General features: G+C 39.3%; 1 protein-coding gene across 2 annotated transcripts in view; it reads left to right on the top strand.

Moving 5' to 3' along the window:
• Window positions 1-23,873, top strand: part of gabrg2 (gamma-aminobutyric acid type A receptor subunit gamma2) — a 53,640-nt gene that overhangs the window by 2,636 nt on the left and 27,131 nt on the right. For both annotated transcript variants that reach the window (XM_079647536.1, XM_079647535.1), the window contains exons 2-6: window positions 6,707-6,846; window positions 14,002-14,069; window positions 17,000-17,220; window positions 18,732-18,814; window positions 20,921-21,058. In XM_079647536.1, coding sequence (XP_079503662.1) covers window positions 6,707-6,846; window positions 14,002-14,069; window positions 17,000-17,220; window positions 18,732-18,814; window positions 20,921-21,058 — 650 coding nt within the window. The remainder of the gene's footprint in view (window positions 1-6,706; window positions 6,847-14,001; window positions 14,070-16,999; window positions 17,221-18,731; window positions 18,815-20,920; window positions 21,059-23,873) is intronic.

The following is a 23,873-nucleotide window of genomic DNA, read 5'->3' as shown; positions in this document are numbered from 1 at the left end:
ACCATAACAATTATCTTATTTGCTGATTTAGTGTTGTGAAGTTAACTACTGTATATCACTTGAAATGTCAATGTTGAAAATACAGATAATGCCATGTATCAATGCCAGCAATTCAAGATTACAAAAAGGTGACAAAAGCAATACCATATATAATGTAGTTGTGCTTAAAGGTGGGGTAGGTAATTCACTTCAGAAACACTTTTTGTTATATTCCATGGAATGCTCAACATCCTGATAGCAATGAATATATGAAATGCTTTGACAATAAATACATTCAAACATTTCATCTGTGGAAGCCGTAGTACTGTAAAAAGCACGATTAAGCCGGCCCGGCTAAAATAACTGGATGGGCTACCTGCCTGTCAGCCTTCCATCTATGCACAAACTTATCTCGTGCCCTCATTGGTCATGTGTGCGTTCGTGTGTGTTGGAGAAGGGGCTCTGTAAGGAAGTCTGAAAGAAGGGGCAGATTTTTTCCGGTTGTGTACTTTCAAATTCTAGCACACTCGAGCTAGTTTCTCCATTCTTACCTACACTACCTTTAAGAAAAACCTCCAACAGCAACCTAACCAAAAGTCATCTTGCTTAACAACAAGAACCAAACGGATACCTTGCCAACAACACACTCACCCATATACTGTAGTTACCTGTTGTTTGCATTATGTGTATTTGAGACAATTAACAATAAAGAAACGTAAGCCTTCAGCTGTTAAACAAATTACTTCTAGATTTGCACTGTGGATTTCTAGCTAACATTGCCGTGCTAGCAAGATAATGAGATTGAATTCTTACGTAAAATTACAACAACAACATCATTTTGAGCTGGGAGGAGTGTGGCTGATGTCAGACACATTTCAGAAGAGTACACATGGTATGCCAAATCAAGTTTTATTTATATAGCACATTTATAAACGATTTTTGGTCGCGCCAAAGTGCTGTACATATAATAAAAATAGCCTACAGTAGAGACACTTTACAGCTAATACAACAGCACAGATTGTTCAGAATATCAGTGTGAGAAAAAACGACACCCTCTATCCTTAAATGCCAAATGTATAGAACAGTCCAGCAAGCCACTTTTGCATTCCAGTTATACCTTATACAGGTACACTTCATAAGTAAGTGCAGTTCCTTGACAATTCCATACATTTAAAAGGGAAACTTATAGTGCATTGGATTCAGCCAAAACCTCCCTCATTATCTGCCTCTTGTCATTACTCAGGAAGGCATGGGATGAAACTGTCAATCTGTCATGTATCTCTATAATGACTAACATTTGTATTTATGTCTCAGAATTCCTACAAAAGTTGTTGATAGCCCACAGATGTCAATCGTATGTGTTCCTATGTGGATTTAAGACACTTTGACAGAACAGTAGAAGATGACAGTCCAAGCTCATAGCTGTCTCTTGCTTACACTTTTAGATAGTCTGTCATATTCACTCCCAGGAGGTCTTAAGGTCAGAGTGATTTTATATTTCCAGGATAGAGTTTTATGAATTAAAAACACTTGTGATTAACCCCAATCAACCAACCAACCCAGTCAGTACAACTAGAGCCATGAAGTAGGGTCGTGGATATTAGTCCATAACATGCCTTGTTATTTCCAGGTGGCCTTTCTGAAGTATTTTCACTTTGGCTTTTACTAGTTCTGTCTTTATTCTAAGGAATCCTGTTGATAAATATAGTTTTACTACCCAAAGTCCAAAAGGGTTTGTCCATTTCTATTTTAAGGCCACAGGTACACAGCAGGTGAATGAGGATACTACAGTAGAGAGAGGATACTTTTAAAACTAGTCCACAGAAGCATGCATGGAAGAGTTTACTACTAAACGCTAAATGTTGCATTAGATTTAAACACAATGTAATATTCCAGTTTACAAGATGCTCGAAGCAACACCATTTCCATGCAAATAGAAAGCTTACCCCACCAACAATTGAACCCAGCTACCACTCCCCTAATGATTTACAAGCCTCTTCATTCCACCAATGTTAGACAGCATCTTTACTACAAATTCATATTTTCATGATGCTGCCGCTCAGGGTTTGTTTACATCATCGTTAAGTGAAACCTCACTTTTAAATAGTCCAAGTACCGTCATTTTCATAAGGCGCACCTGAATATAAGCCGCAGCAGCTAAATTGAATGATGTGTACATATATAAGCCGCACTGGACTATAAGCCGTAGGTGTTTTAATGTTTAATTACCATATGTAAGGGTTCGTGCACAGAGGGGATTGTCGGGAAAGAGATGGCTGTTTGAGGAAGCTCCCATTTATTAACATTTCAACAAACAAGTTGAATATTTGCGTAACGTATTCAAGTGTTAGCATTTAGTGCAATAGTAGCTACAGAACATGTACTGTGCTGTGTAAACTGTACTGTATCACACAGCGTTTCAGACACACAAACTTTTCAACTTTCAAACTTAAACGGTGCGCTCCCAGCGCACGTACCGGCAGTGATCTACAGCAGTGGTTTTCAACCAGTGGTACGGGGACAAACTGTCTCGCTCTCGTAATGTCTGTCTGTCTTGCTCTCGTTCTGTCTCTCGTACCACTCTCGGTTCCACTTTTACTTTTGCGCGCTACCTGTCTCACTCTTTTCCGGCCTCCAGCTTTTCCTGCTGGAGCCCGCCGCTTCAAGGTGGGGGGCGCGGACCGGCCATAGAGCCCATAGAGTTAAAGGTGGTGGACTGTAACCTGTAAAATCCATAGATTTAGGAGGTCCCCTAGTGGCCGTTAGCTGTAAAAATCCATAGATTAGCCGCACCGTTATATAAGCCGCAGCGTCGAAAAATGGGAAAAAAGGCGCGGCTTATAGTCCGAAAATTACGGTAGGTATTTCTGATTGGCCCTTTAATCGTGATACACAACATCAACCTAGTTTACTTTATTTTACTTCATCACTGGCAGATACAAGTCAATATCGCAAGCCAATGTCATCTTGTCTATAGGATCTGGTTTGGATTGGACTGAGTGAAGCCTAAACTGGTTCTCATTGACAGGGGGCAGTTAAGCAATCAGGCTGAGGGTCCAGGTGATGTGAGAACCATAACTGCAGATGTTTTTTTCGATATTGACAGCTTGAGTAAATAAACAGAAACACAATTTGAATCCACTTTGAATGACTACAGTTTATTAATTAGTAAAAAGTAGCCACCGCATTTAGTTTAATTAACAGTATAGCTTGTGATAGGAGTGTTATTGAAGCAATGTGATGTGCAAGATTGGTTTGTTGTGTTGTTGCCATGGCAATAACAGGCAAATATTGAGTTTGCTGTTAATAAGTATGAGCATTCATTAGATTTGGTTCCTTCGTTTGAAACATGCACTAATCATAGCTCAGGGAACTTGATGTGGATGCTAATGGAGAGCGCATAGCCGTTTCTTAGCTTGTACTGCAGGCTTTGCCCTATTAAGACCATCTCATGAATGCGTAGAACCGAGGAAACAGGGGCAGCTACCTACCGCTTTACATGAAAACTAAAATAAGTGCTTTGTAGTACGGACATATTGTATATTCAACACAAATTGAGTCTCTCTGTATGTATGAATGTATGTATCTAAATATACAGTTTGACTTACTTTCTATTTTCCCTCAACAACCATCCATTAGATCAACTTCACACTTGACGGGTATTGCTGAGAACCCCAGGAAATGCAGTGTCGAGTGTGAAGTTGTCCGTATGATCGTTGCTCGACAAAGCTGCTAGTAGCAATACCTGGAGGGCAACTAATGGGCCTGTTCCGGTTGGGCACGTTTTAAACGGGATGTAAGAGTGTTTTTTGATGACAGCACTGAATGTGGAGGGTTAGTATGTGCGAATATATCAGATTGTCCTCAATGAAAATATCTGTGAGCACAACACTTAACTCCAGTGCTCTCTATCATTATATACACATACATATGCATGAAAAACAAACACTAATAAGCTCACAGACGCATAACAGCATGCACACATACGCACACTGGCACAGTGGATCTTCAGGTACCAAATTAGTAGGCAGTACTTCAGATCTGACTGCAGTGGAGAACACATGGCTCTCCCTTTGATCCGCTTGTCTTTGGAGCATTTCCATATACTGCGAGATGAATATAGATGATGCTAATGCAGTAGCCTAAAAAAGAAAAACAGACGTTAAAAATCATACACCCTTCTATGGCCTGTTTATCGATCTACCCACATATCCACTTATCTCTATCCATCTTTATATAAATACATCTGGACTGTTTTTGACAGAGAGATATACTCCCTGGATATGTATATTATGTTTGTAACATCCAGTAAGGCCTATCTAAAAGGTTCCACCTGAGAAGGAATATTAAGATTGAATGTGTTGGGCATTAGTGTTATAGGGGAGATGGGTGGCACTTAATGGCACTTAATGCAGTCTCAGAAAGAGTGCTGGTCAAAACATTATTCCTTGCACCCAGCCTAAGAACATGAGAAAGCTATCACAGCCTCTATCCTTCAGCTTTACCATGGAAACGGTGTCTTTCTTTTCTCACCATTACTTGTTCTTTATTATTTGATACAGAATTATTTTTACCTCTCAATTTTCTAAAGCCGAAAGATCCCAACTGTTTCACTGTTGCTCTTTTGTGCTACTGGCAAATTCTCCAAATCTTTCTTAATTTGAGTCTCTCCCGTCTGTCTTGTTAAGTTGTTTCTGATGTCTGTGTTATTTCTCAACGTTTTTGGTCACCTGAGGTACATTTCCTTGTAACATGTGAAGTAGGTTTCTATTTAAGGCATAAACAAGGAATTTGAACAAATTGAAGGAGCTGTAAAACATGTGTTTCAGCCATATTCCATTAAATATTTTGTATTTCATTAGTTAACACAACAACAAAAAAAGCCCCCTAAAAAGAGCATGGTTGAATGCTGGTGTATTAATATTAAGATTAACACCTGGCGACATGTTGTTGTCAGCATATTAATTGGCCCTTATGCCTTGCCATACCTTCATGTCTATTCTGGTCTCAAGAAATGTCTATGTAACAGAGACAACACATTTATTCCAGAAGTATACTTTTCTAAAATCCCACTTGTCTGTAGGATAAAACTGGAACAACTTTCACTGCTCTGTCAGGGTGGTATTTGTGGTCAGGGGCTTTTGAAGCATCATTATATTTTCAGTTTGAGACTTCTGAACTTAGCAAGTAAACTTAGCACAATTGGATTGTCTTTTCTAGCCTCACAGAAGCTTGGGGGGGTTCTAAAAGTGACACTTATGATTCACCAAAACAAATGTGACTTCAAGTTCCTCAACACTAACATCTTAGAATTGTTCAAAACAAAGAAGTTATTCAAATGAATGGAACTGAGGCTGCCAATTCTTCAACTATGGGCCTCACAGTAGTATATGCATTTCTAACATTTGTTTAGACTTTCCTGTCATGTTTATGCAATGAAGAGCCGGCCATTTTGCGCAGCAGCGGGAAGACTGTAATCCCAAATTGCCGAAGTCATTTTTGTTACATTTTACTTATTGTAGTAGTAAAACCTAGCTTGGGTAAATGTATAGGCCTTCATTACACAAATCCCAGCTGGCTGCTTTGAAGAAAGCCAACACAACTCAAAAGTGTGACCATAATTAAACTTTATTCTTAACAGAGGAATATATTCATCTTCATGATGAAGCCGTCCAGATGGGCATTTAACACTATGTCAAATGTACTCTACACTAATGCTAACATTAGCTGTCTAAACTGATGGGAGTTTGCACGACTGATTCTAACAAAGTTGCTGACTATGCAACCACATTACCTAAATTAAGCATTACCAACACAATTGTAGTGATTTAGGTTCAATTGAAAATAAACATGATTTGATATATATTCTCCAAATTATCTAACCACCCATCCCCTAGGAGACAGCATAATTCCCAATGGCCATAAGGTCTCTATTTATCTATGTTATGTCCTCTTTACTGAGCATATGTCTGAGCATAATGTCCTTTTTAGGCCATATTATGTCATTTCTGCACATCTTAACATTGTTCTATGGCGCAGATACACTGAGAACAAGGGGATTACGAAAAAATTAACAAATATGATGCAAAAACCTGAGGCAAGTCTCACCTGATATGGTACAAATACATGATCAAAATCGTCTTGAGATGACATTGCTGCAAGAATGAAACTATATTACAGGGGAAAACAATTATGTTGTAGACTAGTACTTTACATTATGGAGAAAACAAGAATTTAAATAGGGGTAGACTAAAAATGAATATCTGATTCTGAACAAACTTACAGTGTGAGAATTTTAAGAAATTGCATGTTTTCCATTACAAATGCAGCACTAAATGTGCACCATATATTTACCAAATGATCAAGGAACTATCTTATAAGGAAATCATGTCTATAAAGCATTACAAGGACATGATATGGTGGTGCAAGCTTTTTCTCATTGGTCAGGTCTGGCCAAGTCAGTTATAGTCAAGTACCTCTGCTTGACCAAAAACTGATCAAGCAGGCTGAAAGTTAGATTGTGATGCTTGTCTATCCAAGGTGTTTTGTTCCGTGTGCTTGGAGTTATTCTGTTTCGCGATAAATCATATAAATAATTCAGAAATCTTTCTCACTGTGTTGCTTTTTTCTAAGACACGTGGCTGAACACACTCAGAAAAGTTCTGCTTACTCTGTTTAAAAAAGTATATATTTATTGCTTGATTTATTTTCTCTCTTCTTCCTGCAGCTCCTTCCAGACTGAGGAAGATGATGAGACTGCTAACAAGACGTGGGTGCTGACTCCCAAAGTGATCGAGAGTGACGTCACACACATCCTAAACAGCCTACTAGACGGATATGACAACAAGCTAAGGCCTGACATTGGAGGTGGGTGCTGATCTGTTTAGTCACAGAATCATAAAGAAATACACCTACGTGCATTGCTACATTTGCAATTGAGCACTCATTCTCCTGAAAAAAATGCTATAGAAAAGCACTTTACGCATTAACTGTAGAAAATAGGGACATATAATCTCGGATTTCACTTGCTGATTGTTAGAAGGAGCCTGGAACCTGCCATGTTGTCACTCATTGAAGACTATCCATGATCTGCAGACACAAACTGAGAGGAGACACTTTAGACAAACGTATCTAGTGACACATACTTACAGAGCATGTTTAGTAAATAAAACACATTGACTTTTACGAACCTGACACAACAGTGTTGTGTAGGATTGTTGAGGCGTGTGGCGCAGTGGATAGAGCCTTGGTGTTCGGATCCGGGGGTCACAGGTTCAAACCCCACTGCAGTCAGCATGTCGTTGTGTCCCTGGGCAAGACACTTCACCCCAAATTGCTCCTGTGGGGATTGCCCACAGTATTGAGTATGTAAGTCGCTTTGGATAAAAGCATCTATCAAGTAACATGTAATGTTGAAAATGCTTTTGGGCCATCATTCAGGAAAAGCAAAAATGAATCTATGCTATTGTTTGTATTTGAAAGTAAATTCACATTGTGAACATCAATCTTAATCACAGGAAAACATGTCAAGGCATTTTCATTTCATTTCAAACCTTTATTTAACCTGATTGGTCCCATTGAGATCATAGATCTCTTTTTCAAGGGAGACCTGCAGCATATAGGTTCCACATGAAACATAAAACAATAAAGGACATCATACATTATATTTACAGGATACATTTACATTATAGACATTTACAAGTGCCCATAGTATCAACGAGCATTTCATTTAGCCTAGCTTTAAAAACATGCAGAGGAATGAGATTGCTCAGTTTCAATTCTTGCTGAAGATTGTTCCAAGCAAGTGGAGCTGCGCACATAAAAGCTGTCTTACCTAAGACAGTCCTTGCTCTTGGCACATCTAACAATACTACATCATGCGATCTCAGACAACAGCTGCTTGCAACTCTCTGTGTTATCAGAGAGCAGATATAATATTGGACTTTACCCAACAAAGCTTTATAAATAAACGTGTACCAATGACTGAGCCTCTTTACAGTGAGTGATGGCAAACCTGCCTTGGCATACAGGGTACAGTGATGAGTAAGTGATTTACAATTAGTGACACATCTCAGTGCGCTGTGATAGGCGGCATCTAACTTGTTCAGGCAATAGGCAGGTGCATTCATATACAACAAATCACCATAGTCCAGCACAGGTCAAAAGGTCACAGTGACTAGCCTTTTCCTGGCTTCAAGCGAGAAAAAGGATACAAATAAATAAAATAAAGAATCGTTTTATTTCGATTTTGTTGTTTTCATAATCGTTGCAAGCCAAAATCGTAAATTGCGATTACAATATAATTAATTGAACAGCCCTAATATGTATACATATGCAATACATATTTTAATATTGCTGCATAAAGGCACCAAACGAAAATGGTACGCCATATACAGTATGATCTAATCACTGGCTGTTAAAATTAAACACTGAGTGTTTAATTTGCACATAATTGAGTTAATTAGTACACTGTGTCCTTGTGTGTTTGCCTGGGTCAATTCTATGTGTGTGTTTGTGTGTTGTATGATGACAGGCAGCCGGGCTCTTTATAAAGAATGTGTACGCGTGTCTTTGTACATACATGCCTTATGGTTGGGTGAGCAGTCCGTCATGGCGCTGCAAGCCTTGTCTTGTCGATGTGAGAAGTAGACAAGTAGCTTACTCCCTTCACTTTGACAGACAGCTGGGCAGGGCTCCCTTGTCAAGTGCACGTTTATCCTAAAGCCTGTCACGTCCATCTGCAGGAGCAGAATATGGAGATATTCAGTACCCTTGAATACTTGATTCATGGATTGGTAATCCTGGGAAAACGGGTTCAAGTCGGAATATGTTACATACTCTTACAGAAAGATACAGATGTATCACTATATGCTAGCAGTAAGTTGCTTCGCCCCTACCTCTGTAGGGGCAAAGGGTAGTGCTGTATTAAAGTAGGAAAATGGCAAGAATGGTTTGGAAAAAATCGTCTTATCAGTTTATGTCATAGAGTTGCGGCTGAGGCTCTTACCATTTGTTTGATCAAATGCAGTGTTTTGTCTTGCGTTAGTGTACACAAACTTGAAGAGGGAAACAGCAACTGTCATATGAAACACACACCATTAAAACACAACAATACCAGACAGTGTTTCTCCTAGGTTTACTGCTTTGGGGGGGTAAACTGATGCATTATTGATTAATGCATCAGTGTTTCTTAGGATCAAAAACACTAAACTCACAACTTAAAATGAAAGCGTTTAGTTTATTTAATAAAAGAGCACATGTTCAATGTGAAAAGTGACAGTAAATATAGATTAGTTGCAATTTGGTGCTATATATATATATATGTTTTTTTTAATAAAAAAATAATATATATATATACATTTTTTTTTAAACACCTTGAATTTCAGGGGGGGCGCGGGGCTCCGTTGGCGGGGCGCAGCGCCCCTCCAAGACAATGGTAAGGGAAACACTGCCAGAGGTGGGGGACTCGAGTCACATGACTTGACTTGGGTCAGACTCGAGTCGCATATTTTTGGACTTGAGACTTGCTTGACTAACATTGATAAAAGACTTGACCTGACTTTGACTTGGATGACTCGAAAGGACTTTACTTTTTTAAATTAAATATTTGCATTTGTTTTTGTATTGTACGGAGCCTCTAAAGGGCAATGAAAAAATACTGTATCTCGATCGCAAGACAAAGTTACCGGAGCGCCAAGTAGGAAGTGGAGCACACAGGAGAAAGCCATTTCATTGCAGACTGTAATGTTTATGTTGGGAAATGGCAGTCCATACATTATTTGTAAATATATTTCAAACTCGGACTCTCATTCACTTCATGAAATCGCTACAGCACCAGGAGGCAGCGGGACGTGTAACTCCGCCTCTGAGAAGTGCAGCACCAGCGTGCAAAGAGCTGTGCCTTTTACGCAACGCTTTCACTGTGTTTACTTTCATTAGAACAGCTAAAGAGCGACCGCAGGCTGCTACGTTTAACCACACACACCTCTACACACATCGAACTGCCCGATTAATCCCCCTATTACTCGTTTTATGAAGGAGATGTCCGGTCACTAAGGCGCATGATGCGTGTGTGCTCTGCTCAGCTCTGCTCTGTGTGTTCGGTGTTTCTGTGCGTTCGACAATGGCATTTGTTTTCAAATGACCATGAACAGTAATTTACACACATCTGGCCAACTCCATATGTATATGTGGGTGTTCCCAAATGAAAGAAATGTGTTTAATCTTAATGTCGCACTGTCTGCACACAAACACACACATACAGTATCATGCGCCCTGGTACATACACTATTCCGTTGTACAGTTAGGAAAACAATGAGACAGTGTCATATGGGAGCACCTTAGACAGACCATGGAGAAATGCTGTGACCCTGCTGAAGGGGAGCCAGGGCAGGAGGCTTAACATGTTGATGTAAAATATTTGTGTTACTCCTGTTATCACTTTAGAGCCCTTTTTAGAACTTATAGGGTTATCATTTCAGCGCCCCACTCTCCATTGCTGTTTATGTTGAAAATAAAAATAAACTTTTCATAACCACAATATTTTAACTGATTTAAATACGGGAACTGAGGGAATTTCGTATGACTTGACTTGCTTGACTCTTACCACAGTGACTTGGGACTTGCTTGATACGTGTAGGTTAAAGGCCGCTACGCACCAAACTGAGACCAAAGAACTCGTACCGAAGGCGTATCAATTTTTACGCTACGTCGCCTGCATTGGCTACGCCGCCCGCCTACGAACACACTGCAAAGACTTCAGTCGACAAGTGGCAATAACTGTCCTTACCAGCAGCCAGCGGTAGTGTGTATTCGTCATTCAAAAGAGGCAACAGCTAATCAGAGTGATTTCTTTGGCCGACTTTCTTTGTCCGATTCAACATGTTGAAACGGCCGCGGGAGGTGTGAAAATGTGTCGTAAAGCAACGACGGTGCGGGACACACCAACCTGAGTAGGGCGCCGCGAATGCCCGACTGCCTCTGACGGCCTCTGACTCCCAAAATCGGGTAGGTGTGTCAGGGCCCTTAGACTTGAGACTTGCTCATGACTTGCACACGTAGGACTTAGTCCCACCTCTGCAGAATACACCTTTCAAAGATAAAAACAATGACCTATAACACGTTGTAACTTTGGCGAAGCAAGTGGTCTTCACCTGAAAAGCTTTATATAATATTATTTGCAGTTAACTGACTCATTTACAAGAGGTTGATGCTTGACTTCTCTGAAAAAAAAAGTTTTCAATTAGGTGTTTACCTTTTGGATTCACCAACGATTAGACTTACCTATTAACAAAACAATTCATTGCATTTCATTAGATCGATGCCCATGCAGAGGCAGACTGGATATGGTGACGATAAAGAAAGGGATACTACACTCAAAGGCTTCATTGCTGGAATTTAATTTGTCAGATTGAGGTTTTGTGGCATTTGGCATAACCAAGGAGTTCTGAACTTGCCTTATATTTAACGATTATCAATTTTTGGGAATTGTTCATGCTTTCTTCTCATTTGGAATGAGCTGCGTTCCTCCACTGCTCTCTCCACTGCTGACCTAAGGTGATTCTTCAAAACTGCCACTGAGAGGTTATTGCTCTCCTCCCCCAAGGTTTCTTCACCTTCCTTGATGGAACCAGCCAATTAGAAAACATCTCAAGTGCAACTCAAGGGTACAATTACCCAATGGCTAGCCTATTGTAAACATGGCTAATCTTTCCAAGTAGGCAGAAAAATGACCAAGACAGATGAACAACTGCAGAGAATTGACAGGATGCAGCTTTAACACATGACTAATGAATTGACTGAAATGATGGAGATGAAATAGCCAAGTAACATGGATGTTCAAACTGGCTTTTATGTTTCCCTCATGTTCTGTACAGTATGTACAATGCTACATATGATGTGAAACATTTCATGAAGAGCAGCATCACTATGCTGGAGACTTTAGAAGTGGGCTTGTGCTCTAAATTGAAGAGCAGCTCAGATGTGCTTTGAGGTGCGTCTTCAGCCCAGAGAGACGCCGAGAAGCTGGGCGGCTGGCTGCCACCGTCTTAACCATCATCTTCAAACACGCTATGATCTCGCTCACTCAGTGCTGATATTCCAGCTGCTGCCAAGTAACACAGCTACAGAGAGGTTATAATTAGCTGGCTATACTGTCATCTGATCCACCAACCAATCAACCAACTATACTGAAGCAAAGTGGAGATGCTGCTCCACTCCTCACAGCGATGCAATGCTGTGGATTTAGATTCAATGCTGATTGTGCCACAGCCTCCCTTTGAAGTCCATCGTGATGCGCATTCAATTTGAATGCCCACAGAGTCTACTGTATGAACACTGAAGCAAATAGGACAGAGAAAGAGAAAGAGAGGGAGAGAGAAAACGTGTATTCTTAAATCTAAATACACACATGGTGCTGATGAAGGACAGTGCCTTTTAAAAGAAAATGATGTTCCATATAACTCACACATATAAATGAATAGGTCTAGATGACTCATGCATGGTGCAGTATTTGGACAATATGAGTTAATTAGATCAGGTATTTACCAATATGCATGTGTAGTGGCTATGTTGGGTTGTAATATGTTGTCTGACTGCAAGTTAGAAATCTTAGCAGAGTGTTCACTGGCCTCTTGAAATAAGGTGTATTTGTCACTCTGTATTGCATTTATGAAAGACATCCACTTGCCATGTATTTTTGTGAATTTGTGTCCTATTCATGCCATGACTATAGAATGTGATGTACTAATAATCCAGTCTTACATCGTTTCTGCATCACATACATTCTTAGTATGTCAACTCAATAACATGCACTCATGTTCCATGCCACTCACTGATCTATCATGTGTGTGTTTGTGAGTTTGGACGGGTTGCAATGCATGACAGAGCATTCATTTGACAGTGAATACATGACGTAAAGATACATTTGCAACATTTAACAGTTTGTGATGTAACCGCTGCTGTAATGTTATCTGACATATTTGTTCTTGGGAGCTAAGAATTGTAATCTTCCCTGAAATCTTTGTCAAGATGTCAGGGCACTTCTAACCTAAATGCGCGTCTCAGCAGGTCAGTAAGAAAAGACAGTAACTGATTTGTTATCAAGAGGTGCTCACAGGCCTGAGGCATTGAAGGGTAGGAAAGGGATGGATGGGATGCAGCAGAAGGCACAAAGGTACTGTGGTAAATGGGACGGGAGTCAGGCCCTGAGTACAGACAAAGCGTGTGATTCTCTGACATCGGCAGGAAGCCTTTTTGAAGATGAAGTTGGCCCTGTAGGCTGTGATGTAGTCTGCTTGCACTCAAAAGAACAAGGGTTTCTATTTCATCAGCACTATCTGATGTATCCTAGACGTGGTAGAAAGATGATAATGTAATAGGGTGGTCAATTTAAAGTTGGACAATTTAAGTTTATGTCCGGGTGAACCTAATGTCATTAACTTGTACAGTGGACCTTACATGAATAGGGCCAGATATTATAAAAATATGAATTCTCCAACCTTTGTTATACTGTAGCCACAGGCAGCAACAACGGATTGAAAAGTTTGACTGCCAATCACAAGAGACGGTTATTATTTCTTAAACCAACAAAAACAATTTTCTGTTTTGTTTTCATTTTACATTTGGCATTAAAATATTGGCTTGATATGTTATATCAAATCAATTGGTTGATTTTGCCTGTTGCAAAATTAAAAGATGTTTCATATTTTTGAAATTGATGCCGGATAAACAAATGAACTCCATGATAAAACATTGCATTTTACTGACTTTAATGCAGACAGCTTGCAATAATTCAAACTTTCTTTTTGAATATTTAATCATATAACTGTACATTAGATTTTAACATGGCATTAAACTGAAAGCTAGCTGAGCAGTGATGTTTTTACAGCAGCTCCGTATTCAAAGCATTATCATTTCACTCCTTTGTTCACTGATAATGATGAAAGACAAAACTTCTGAAACTTGTTGTGCAAGTGTATGATAAATCATCTCTAAAATGTATTTCCTGTGCTTTTTTTGCAGTCAAACCAACAGTGATCCACACAGACATGTTTGTCAACAGCATTGGGCCGGTAAATGCCATCAATATGGTGAGTAATACTGAAATATGGAGTTAATGTGTCATCTTGTTATCAATAATCAGCCTGACATGGCATGTACAACTAAAGGAGTTTATCTGTATAATAAAATTGTGAGTTCAGCCTAACTCTTTCCTCAGATAGCTGAGCGTATAATGATCCGGAGAGTAGCTCTCTTCTCTGGCAGAGTTTCAGTGTCTTGCTCAAGCACACTTCAGCAGGGCAGGATGCTTTCTGTCACGCTGGATTGGTGGGTCCATCTAAACACTATGCTGCCCCATTGCCCTTGTAATGTTGCAACACAATGCAGGTGTCAATCTGCTACTTAACCACTGCACTGGCCTTTGCACCACATGCATAAATGAGGCTCATTGGTTGCATCTGCGTTGCTTCAGACACTTATAACATCCTGATTAACAGTTGAGCAGTTGTGTTGCTCAACACAAAGGCCAGATCTCCAAGCAGCATATTTGCAAATGGCTGCATGAATTGACAAATCCCAAAATGTTTGCACTTTCTAGTTGCCAAGGATTGCATCAGCGACAATATGACGTGTCACCTGTTAAAGCTCATTGTGTCTTACATTTTTTTTTTTGCAGTTTGTGATTATTCTTTTGATCACATCTGTCTGTTGTTATGATAGGAGTGAGACATTGAAACGGTGGAAAGTCAATGTGTTCACCAACAGAAATACTGTTTATATGCTATTACTATTATATTACAGTCAGTTATTTAATTATTATGTCCAGATACCTTTTTTTTAATCTAATATTTAAGTAATCTTAACATGACCATAACATTGGTTATTTATTATTTGTAACATTGGAAATCAGGTTGTGTATAGGTTAACCTTGATGATGAACAATATTGTACAACTGTTGAAGTAACGTTAAAATTAACCTAGTAAAAATGTGTTAACACCATTTCTCATTAGGTGTAAGAAGCTTGTTATTTCTGCTTAGCCAAGTCTGTTTCTTTGTTATATTACTCTTTCAACAGATGATCAGTTTGAGCCAATATGAGTGGGAGAATTGCTTGTTTGTACAATAGCAGATTCCCAAAAAATATTTGTATTAATACAAATAATAATTGCACAGTTGGAAGGGTTTGAAATACTGAATTGCAGCCATCAAGTTCATAAAGGTAGGAGGACCCTACATTATGTGTGTGATGTGCAGTGTGATGTGTGTTACAATGCACAACTAATTATTGCTATATTGGAAGACTGAGGAATAATAATAGAATGTACAGCTGTCATCCTGCAGTGAAGACTAACATCATTGTTCATCTGATAGGGGAGTGGAGAGAGAAAAGGATTACAAAATGAGAGTCTCTTGCAAATCCCACTTCGAGGTTGTTTTATGTGTCATTGTTTTCTGTGGCACGTCCCCGCTGAGAACCCTCTTCAATTGTAATTCTGCGGAGCAGTCTGCTCTACATGGTGGTGGCGTTCCATTTCACTTAGTCTTAGCTAAAACACCCACTCTCAATAACTGCAGTCACTGTGATGGTGGAAGAGAAGCATTGATGGGATCAGTTAGAAAATGTGTTTTTGCTCACATTAGGGAGTCGTGTGCTTGTGAACGCTGAACTGAAATAATGACTGATTGCTTCACTTTCGTATGTCATAAGCGCGGGCCGGTGTGTTCACACTATGACGTGACAAATATAGTGTGGCAGGTACATTTTCTAAAGAGCATCAAAGCATGAACATTATTTTTTAATCATGCAGAGTTATTTGAACTAAAGCGAAATTGCAATTCATGTTAGATAGGGGGGAAGGGATTGGACAGATGAACAGAGAGAAAGAGTGGGAGAGATTTGAAGAAGAGAAAGAATAATAAATGTATGCTTTTAGCCACTAGAGCTCGAGTTCTGAGCTTTTCTTGGATGCGTTTAGCTTTCTGAAAGAAGTGTGGCTTTGCGAAAGATCCGAGAGAATATATTGTTGAAGGGGAAAAAATATGTTCATCCGACTCAGCAGGGCCCAGATGAAGATCCTAAGGCATTGCATCTCTCTCTCATCATTGGATTTGACCTGTCTGCCTTTCCTCCGCACAAAAAAGGATGTTGAAAGGATGGGAATGTTGCCTGGTGAAAATGTTGTTTTTCAAATCTCGTTTAGTGCTCTTTGGCATGGATTTAGGCTTTATTGTTGGGCTAAGCTTTGTCAGAAAGTTAATGCCTCTATGCCCTCTTGCACACAAATCCTCAGATTTCTTTTTTTCTCGACTGCTGTACTTCTCTTTGAACCTAAGGGCTCAACCATCCAAATAACAAAATAAATAAGAGACTGATAACCCCCTCTCACAGCATCTCTTTTCCCTCTCATATTAGACCACATCACATATTTGCTCTTAGCTCTTCAACTGATGCAACGGCACTTCCCTCTTTTCATCGCTCATATGTGCGTTCTAACAAAGCTCTCAGGGGCTGAATAGGGAACTGGTTTTGTCAAGCTCAGGACAAAGTGCTGCCAAGACAGCAGGTTATGAGGTTAGGTAATACTTGAGCCAAACAAGGGGAATTATTAATTGCCTGGATGAACATTTAATTTTCAGGTTGAGGGCGTTAAGATGGTCTTTTTCAACAGAAGTCTCTAGTAGGGACAAAAGAACGTCTTGGCCTGAATAGAAACCATCTTGTCTGAGAAAATAGTGCATGCAAATGTGTTCCACTATTAAGTTTCCACTGGCATATAAAAGATCCCCTCAGCCAAAAGAAAAAGAGTCGTGTTTTTGCAGCCCACAGTTTGGTTTGATCTCATTGCATCTCATAGTAAAAAGCCACATATTGTTGACAGCACTGGTTGCAAACAATACTGTTTGCAAGGATTTCCTGACAAACTGAAACTTTCATCTAGTTGATAAAAAATCTGTTCAGCTTCTAAACTAAAAGTTAAACACAACATCCTGGTAAAACTGTGTTCTACCCTTCATCAGGAATACACCATCGACATCTTTTTTGCTCAGACCTGGTACGACAGGAGGTTGAAATTCAACAGCACGATGAAGGTTCTGCGTCTCAACAGCAACATGGTGGGGAAGATCTGGATCCCTGACACTTTCTTCCGCAACTCGAAGAAGGCTGATGCCCACTGGATCACCACGCCCAATCGCATGCTTAGAATCTGGAATGACGGTCGGATACTCTACACCCTCAGGTAAAATGTTAGGGATGCCTGAGATTCAATATTTATACAAATAAGTGATTTCTATATTCTGTAGCACTCGTACATGGTGCTTTAAATGGTGGGTGTAGTTCAATATTGAAATGATAGCTAAGATGGTGGGGAGTTCAGAATCTATTTACAAAGGTACTTAATTGTAGTTGTCTCAGCTGAATAAATAAGACATAATAGATTAAAGTGAAAATACATGGAAACTAGTCTCGACTCAACAATTCAACGACTCAATAAACCGAGCATTACAACTGGACTAAGAGCTGATCATTTAATTGTTGATTTTAATTATCATCAATGTGTTGCCACTGAGGTGATCCCTGCTGTTCCTAGTATTCATCACAAGCTATACGAGTACTTGGGAAGGTATTCTAAAGTACCCCAGCATTTATGGCCTCACTTTATAAATGATTCATTGTATTGGTTATCCTGAATAGGCTCAGGGCAATTTCAAATTGTAATATTTGAAATGTGATATTAATTTGTGGGCAAGAAATCTATCCTACTGAATGAGGTGCTGCTAGTGACAACAGAAAAACCTGCATTGCCCTAAACAGATGTTTATAGGCACACTTTCCTCATTAGGCTAGCATATGGATTTAAAGACAACACTATTTATGCTATTGTTTATTTTCGTTAGTTGCTGATACGTTTGGGGAGGTTTTTGTTGTCATATAGATATTTTGCTTATTAAAGATATTGCTATATGACCTTGTTTGCCTGAAGAAAAGGAGATTTGACAAATATCATAACCCTGAAGTTACAGCTCTTCTGGAGTGAAAGTACTCGACAATGTTTGCTTTTTAGCCACCCAGATTGAAATTAGTACATGCTTAATACTAATATGACAACACGCTGTTTGTGATCGTAAACCAAAAGAACTAACAAGAACTACGTACAAGGTGTGAAACAGGATAGGAGGACAGAATGGAGGCAAATATTGATTGTGCTTATTATCATGTTTTGCATAGCATCATAAATAGAGCGGATGTTTAGACTGACAGCACAATGTATCATCAGTGATAATAAGAGAGAAAGTGCACTATTCTGGACTCAATCAAGCCGTGATGGATGTTCTGCTTTGCAGCACACTACCCCTTCACTTCATTAATTAGTTAAGGAACTCAGAATGTAACCACTGGTTAATTAGGATGACCGCTGTGATTGGGAGGACAATGATACATGACAATAGCACATTAATGGATGGGTAAAGTCATTTAAGGTCATTCTCTCATTAAGGGGAAGTTTAATGACTTTGCCTGCAAACTCCCTCAAGTGTGAAAAATAAGAGAAGCGTGTGTTCCCTTGAAAAACATCAATTTGGTTTAGCACAATTCTGATTAATAATTTCTTCTGTTGATCATAATAAGGCTAGTCCCTGAATTTCAAACACATGTAAATTATAGTTTGTAATATAATGTTTTTATTTAAAATGTACAGTATATTCACCATTCTATAGTAACTAAGTCGATGCAAATATTGTGTCTCGGCAGGTTGACCATCGATGCAGAATGCCAGCTTAAACTGAACAACTTCCCAATGGATGAGCACTCGTGTCCCCTGGAGTTCTCAAGCTGTAAGTTTGGCCATATGCTGTTCCCCTACTGTTTTACCTCTTCCTCTGTTTCATCTCAAACACACACACGCTGTGGCAATGAACAGGCAACATATGAGCCTAACCAAAACATAATTCACGGGATGATTAAGCAACAAGCCAAAACAACAAATCCAAGCTCTTGAATTCCAGCAGACCACTATAAAAAAAATAAAAACAATACGAGTCATGTGTGAATATAATAGACGTATGCATTAGGTCTGTACCCGAATATCCGAATATTCGTTCGTTTGAGTACTATTCGGCTTTCAATTTCGTTATTCGGATATTCGTTTTTTTTGTTTTTTTGTTTTTATTTATTGAAAACTCCAATATCAACGTAAGAGCGTGTGCCTCTTCGGGGGGTGCTAACACTTAACCATAAACGTTATCGTTTACTTGATCCATTTTTATATGTAGATATTACTTTTTCTCCGTTAATCTCCATCACGTTGTTTCCATAGCAACAACAACTTCCTGTCAACAGCGCTAACTCTCCTTCAAAAATAAAAGCATGTCCATAAAAAAATAGGAAGCCAAGCCAAATTACACGACATATACAACTGCGACAAAAGTAACAAACACAACACAATATCCTTTTTGTCCATTGGTCAAACTATTTCCTCCTTCTATTGTATGTATTGGCATCTGGTAAAGGGATTTCATATTAGATGTCTTATTGATAAATGACCAGAGGAAAAGTACTGATTGATTTCCTGTACTCTGTCAATACAGTTCAAAGTGACATTTCAAAAAGTGACAAGAGTTTAAATGATTCAGTTCCTATATGTTAGAAGACGGTGTAGGTAAGTTATGCTAACGAGGCCACTCAGATCTACAGAGAAATGCACCATGGGGTACTCTCCGGAGAGAATGCTTCCTAAATAGCTCCAGAGCAACAAGAAAGAGGAAGCGAGGGGGTAGCAGGCCTAAAAATGGAACAGTAGCATTCATTTAAATTTGATGAAAGCCATGGATGTTTTCAGAACTTTGAAAATCGCTTGATGTACATTACATGAGCTCAATCTCAGAGGCAGCAGGCGGAGCAGTTTGCAGCAATTTATCACGAGGGCATATCTTCTCAACATGTGCCAAAATGCTTAAAAACATTGTAGCTTTTCTAGTTCAAACTCTTCCGCAGTGGTTTCTGAAAATGTTTTATCGGCACACACGATGCACTATATCATTTTAGTTCTTTCAAAATTGCATTCTCAGTAGTATGTTAATCACAGGAACTGATTCAACAAGATAAACACTTTCAAATTAGAATTTGAGACATTGAGCTGCAGGAGAATTGTTGTTCTGGCTTCCTAACAGTACACTGAATCAATCATTTGTCCTGGATGCATTGCAAGCAGAAAGCGTACTGCCAGCCTGCCGGGCTGTAATGTGGCAAATGGTCAGATCCTTCCATCGCTGCTCCTCTGAGGTCCAGCATTACTGGATGTCTGAGAGCACTTTAGTAATAAAGCCATTTAAAGTTCAAACTGAGGGAAGTTTTATGTGCATTATTCAAGCTACTTTTCAATCAGCTGTACACATATCATCACTAAACTGAAGACAACATTACATCAGATAGCCCTGTTTCAAATTAAACATAACTGTACCTATTTAATACAAATGTGGATACAAGAAATGCATTCAATACTCACAAATAGAATTCAATGTTGATAATGCATCTGCATTGTCTAAGTGAATCAGGGTAAGACTAGCAAGAGGGTTATTGTGATTCAAACAACTGGAGAACTCCCTCTTGAGGTGATAAGATTACTGGAATCCAACTTGTGGAAAGAAGTAGATCAATATTGGATTTTTCCCAAGCCACTGATTGACTACATTTATTGTAAGAAGTTTGTTATGTTTCTTTCCTGGAACAGTTTATTTGCAAGCTAGCTGACGTTTTGTGCATGGATTACTCCCACTTAAAATGTGGCTTTCCAGCACTCGGTGCTTATTTAAGGGGTCAAGTCTTAAACTATTTCCTTAAAGAGATAAATGTTGAAAAGGTGGTGTGTTTTTTTGGCTCCAAACTCCACTCCTCTACTTGTTTTAACAGAGCTCACTGTAACTGTGCTCTTATCTGTTCAGATGGCTACCCCAGGGAGGAGATTGTGTACAAGTGGAAGAGGAGCTCAGTGGAGGTTGGGGACATTCGCTCCTGGAGGCTCTACCAGTTCTCCTTTGTGGGCCTGAGGAACACTTCTGAGATTGTCAGGACTGTCTCAGGTAAGAAAACTATCTTTCATTTTTTTAACAAGTCTCTGCTATTTCTTCTTTTCCTCATTTCGTAAAGGCTGACTGAATATTCGCGTAATTTGCCAGAGATATTTGACATGTCGTGTGTGTGACAGAAGTGATTTCTTGAACATGTTGCAGCGGAATAAGGATTCCACAGGCGCTGCACGACACAATATTCATGTTGGGCATGATAGATTTAATCTGATGGAGTCGCGAGCGTGACTTCAACATCACAATAATATGATGATATTGTGCAATCTCATATATGAAAATATGAGAGGTATTAATTGTATCCAGCCTGACTCATCAACTTTCACGCTGAATCAGATTTCCCCTTCCGCTATTCCCCCAGTCCTATCCATAGACTGATCTGGTTCGTATCTGTTGCTAGGGGTTACAACATAAACTTTTATAGAAACAGAGACTCAGGATGTTTTTATCCACTTTTAGTTCACACTGCCTGAAGTCAAATCCATAAGGGTCCATAAATGCACCTCCTTCATATATCAGCTCCCGTGTGCCATGGGCATAGAAATGCTGCTGGCAGAGTGGGATGTATTGTAAGAACAATAAATCACGGATGGCATTCCATTCATTTAATTCATTTTATGGACCATACTTCAGTGTGTGGTGACTGTGATCCTCCTTAGTTTCACTGCTCCAGCAATTCATATTCAACTCTTTCTTAGCGAAACTTGAGCTGATCTACAGTGTATGGTTGCTACTCCAAAATTGGCCGGTGCAGATGCCTGTTGGAAGGTTTATCAATCATTAATCAATTGAAAACAATTAAAATTGCCAGTCATTGTTTAAACCAACTTAGGTAGAGCGTAATAGTGGAGATACAGTACCGAAGAAATACAATATACTGTATATATATTTATTTTTAAAAATAGTTTTTTTCTAGAGACTCATCCCATCCCACATGTGAAGTAATTCACTGACATTCAACAGTATATTTATGGTTTACCAGCCAGACTCCATTCACATTGATGCAGGAATAGGAATGTTTGCTTGAGGAAAAACCGCTGCTTTCCCCATACCGTGTTGATGTTTGAGAGGAGAGCCACTATGTTTGCATGGATATGCTTGTTTGTCCATGTTTATATTCATGAGCTGTCGGTAAGTAATGTATATAATGTTCTGCAAATAATTATATGTATTCTTAACGCTGTTCTCTGGTGTGATTTAAAGAACGCCTGCATGCAAAAATGTGCTTCAGCCCGAGGAGAGTTTCATTGGATCAGCTCAGCATCCTGGAGAACTTATGTTAAATAATTACAGTAAATAAGGGTGTATTATATTTTATGTATAAGTAAAACATTCCCACGTGAATATAAACTGTTAAATCGATCAGAAATAAATAACCATTTCAGCAAGTATTCAACTAAAGGTGCAACTGTAGAGGTGATTAAAAGTATGCTTCCCTATGAAGGCATCGCCAATGCGAATCTTTTTTTCTTAGCTTCAACTCGATCTTCTTTTGATTAGATATTACATTGATCCTACTCTGTCTGCTGTGTGAGTATTCAGAGTATCAGGGGAATGGATTATTTTTGGCTGTACTCCATCTGTTTAGAATATACTACGATAGGCTGGAAGGCTACTGAAAGTAAAGTCATTGTTTTATACGGTAGCATTAATATTGTGATCATTTGCATCTTAGGATCTCTCAGCATTTTACACAGCGCAGAGGTTTGGATTCACAAATGAGATAACTTAAAACTCGACATAGTAAAAAATTACTTTAGAAATATCTTACCCATAGCCAACAAATGTAAAATCATGTTATTTAAGAAGTGTGCCACAAATGTATTTATTTCCCTCCATTTCCTGAACCAACTCAATTTATAGTTAACAGTTCTTTTTCAGGCAAGTCAATACTTAACTCCATTATGATGGACAGCTTCGAAACAAGCTGCAAGAGAGCACCATGAAGAACTAGTGGTACATTATTGTGCTCCATTTGGAAACATGATACCATAAAACAATTTTACAACAAAGCTCAATCAGACATGTGTAAAAAAATCCACTTGTATGCACTACCACAGAGTAGTGTATGGGAATAACTGAATTCACCAAATTTTTCTGTTCTCCACCACAGTTCAACAGTGTCACTGCAACATAATGCTAACAGACACTCATACACAGAGGCTCGTTGTGGTGTGTACAGTACAACCATGTTTTAAGACAAAATGAGTGGTGCAAGTTAATTGAAAAATATGTTAAAAAAACATCTAAGTAAGTTACATTTCTGTTCAAATCTAAACATGTGTCTAGTGGCAACATGAAACGGCAATCTGCGTAGGAGGATGAGCGGAGTGGAGAATGTGCAGCGTCCTCTGACTCTGATCTGAATCTGGTTTGTTTTTCCACAAACAGCCATCTGCTCTGTTGTCAGAGCAGAGAACCTTGGCTGTGGCTAAGAGGCCTCTTGTCTCATTTTGCAGTCAGTTTGGGTGTCTGACCTGCTTCAAGATTCACGAACACAACATCTGTCTCAAAAAACAGTTAGTCAGGGCCCTATAATTACCCAGTCATCTCATGTTCTCGCCATGCGTGGGTAGGGCTCCTAAAGGTTTGTTAGAAACTTAGAAATATTCCCTATGGCAGGGGTACTCAAACTTTTTGTTAAAGGTCCACTTGTGAATTTTATACAAGGTCAATGGTCCGGATCAATGTCAGTAAAGTCCCCCCCCCCCCCCCCCGCAGCGGAGCAACGAAGTTTCGGCTTGCATGGGGCCCCCTTGAGGGGGTTTCCCAACATGTCGTTGCAGTAAATTAAAGGGTGTTTCATGTTCAT

This window comes from Notothenia rossii (genome assembly GCF_949606895.1).
Source record: "Notothenia rossii genome assembly, chromosome: 9".
Taxonomy (NCBI): domain Eukaryota; kingdom Metazoa; phylum Chordata; class Actinopteri; order Perciformes; family Nototheniidae; genus Notothenia; species Notothenia rossii.
Note: the sequence above shows the minus strand (reverse complement) of the source record. Positions and strands in the feature narration are given on the sequence as shown.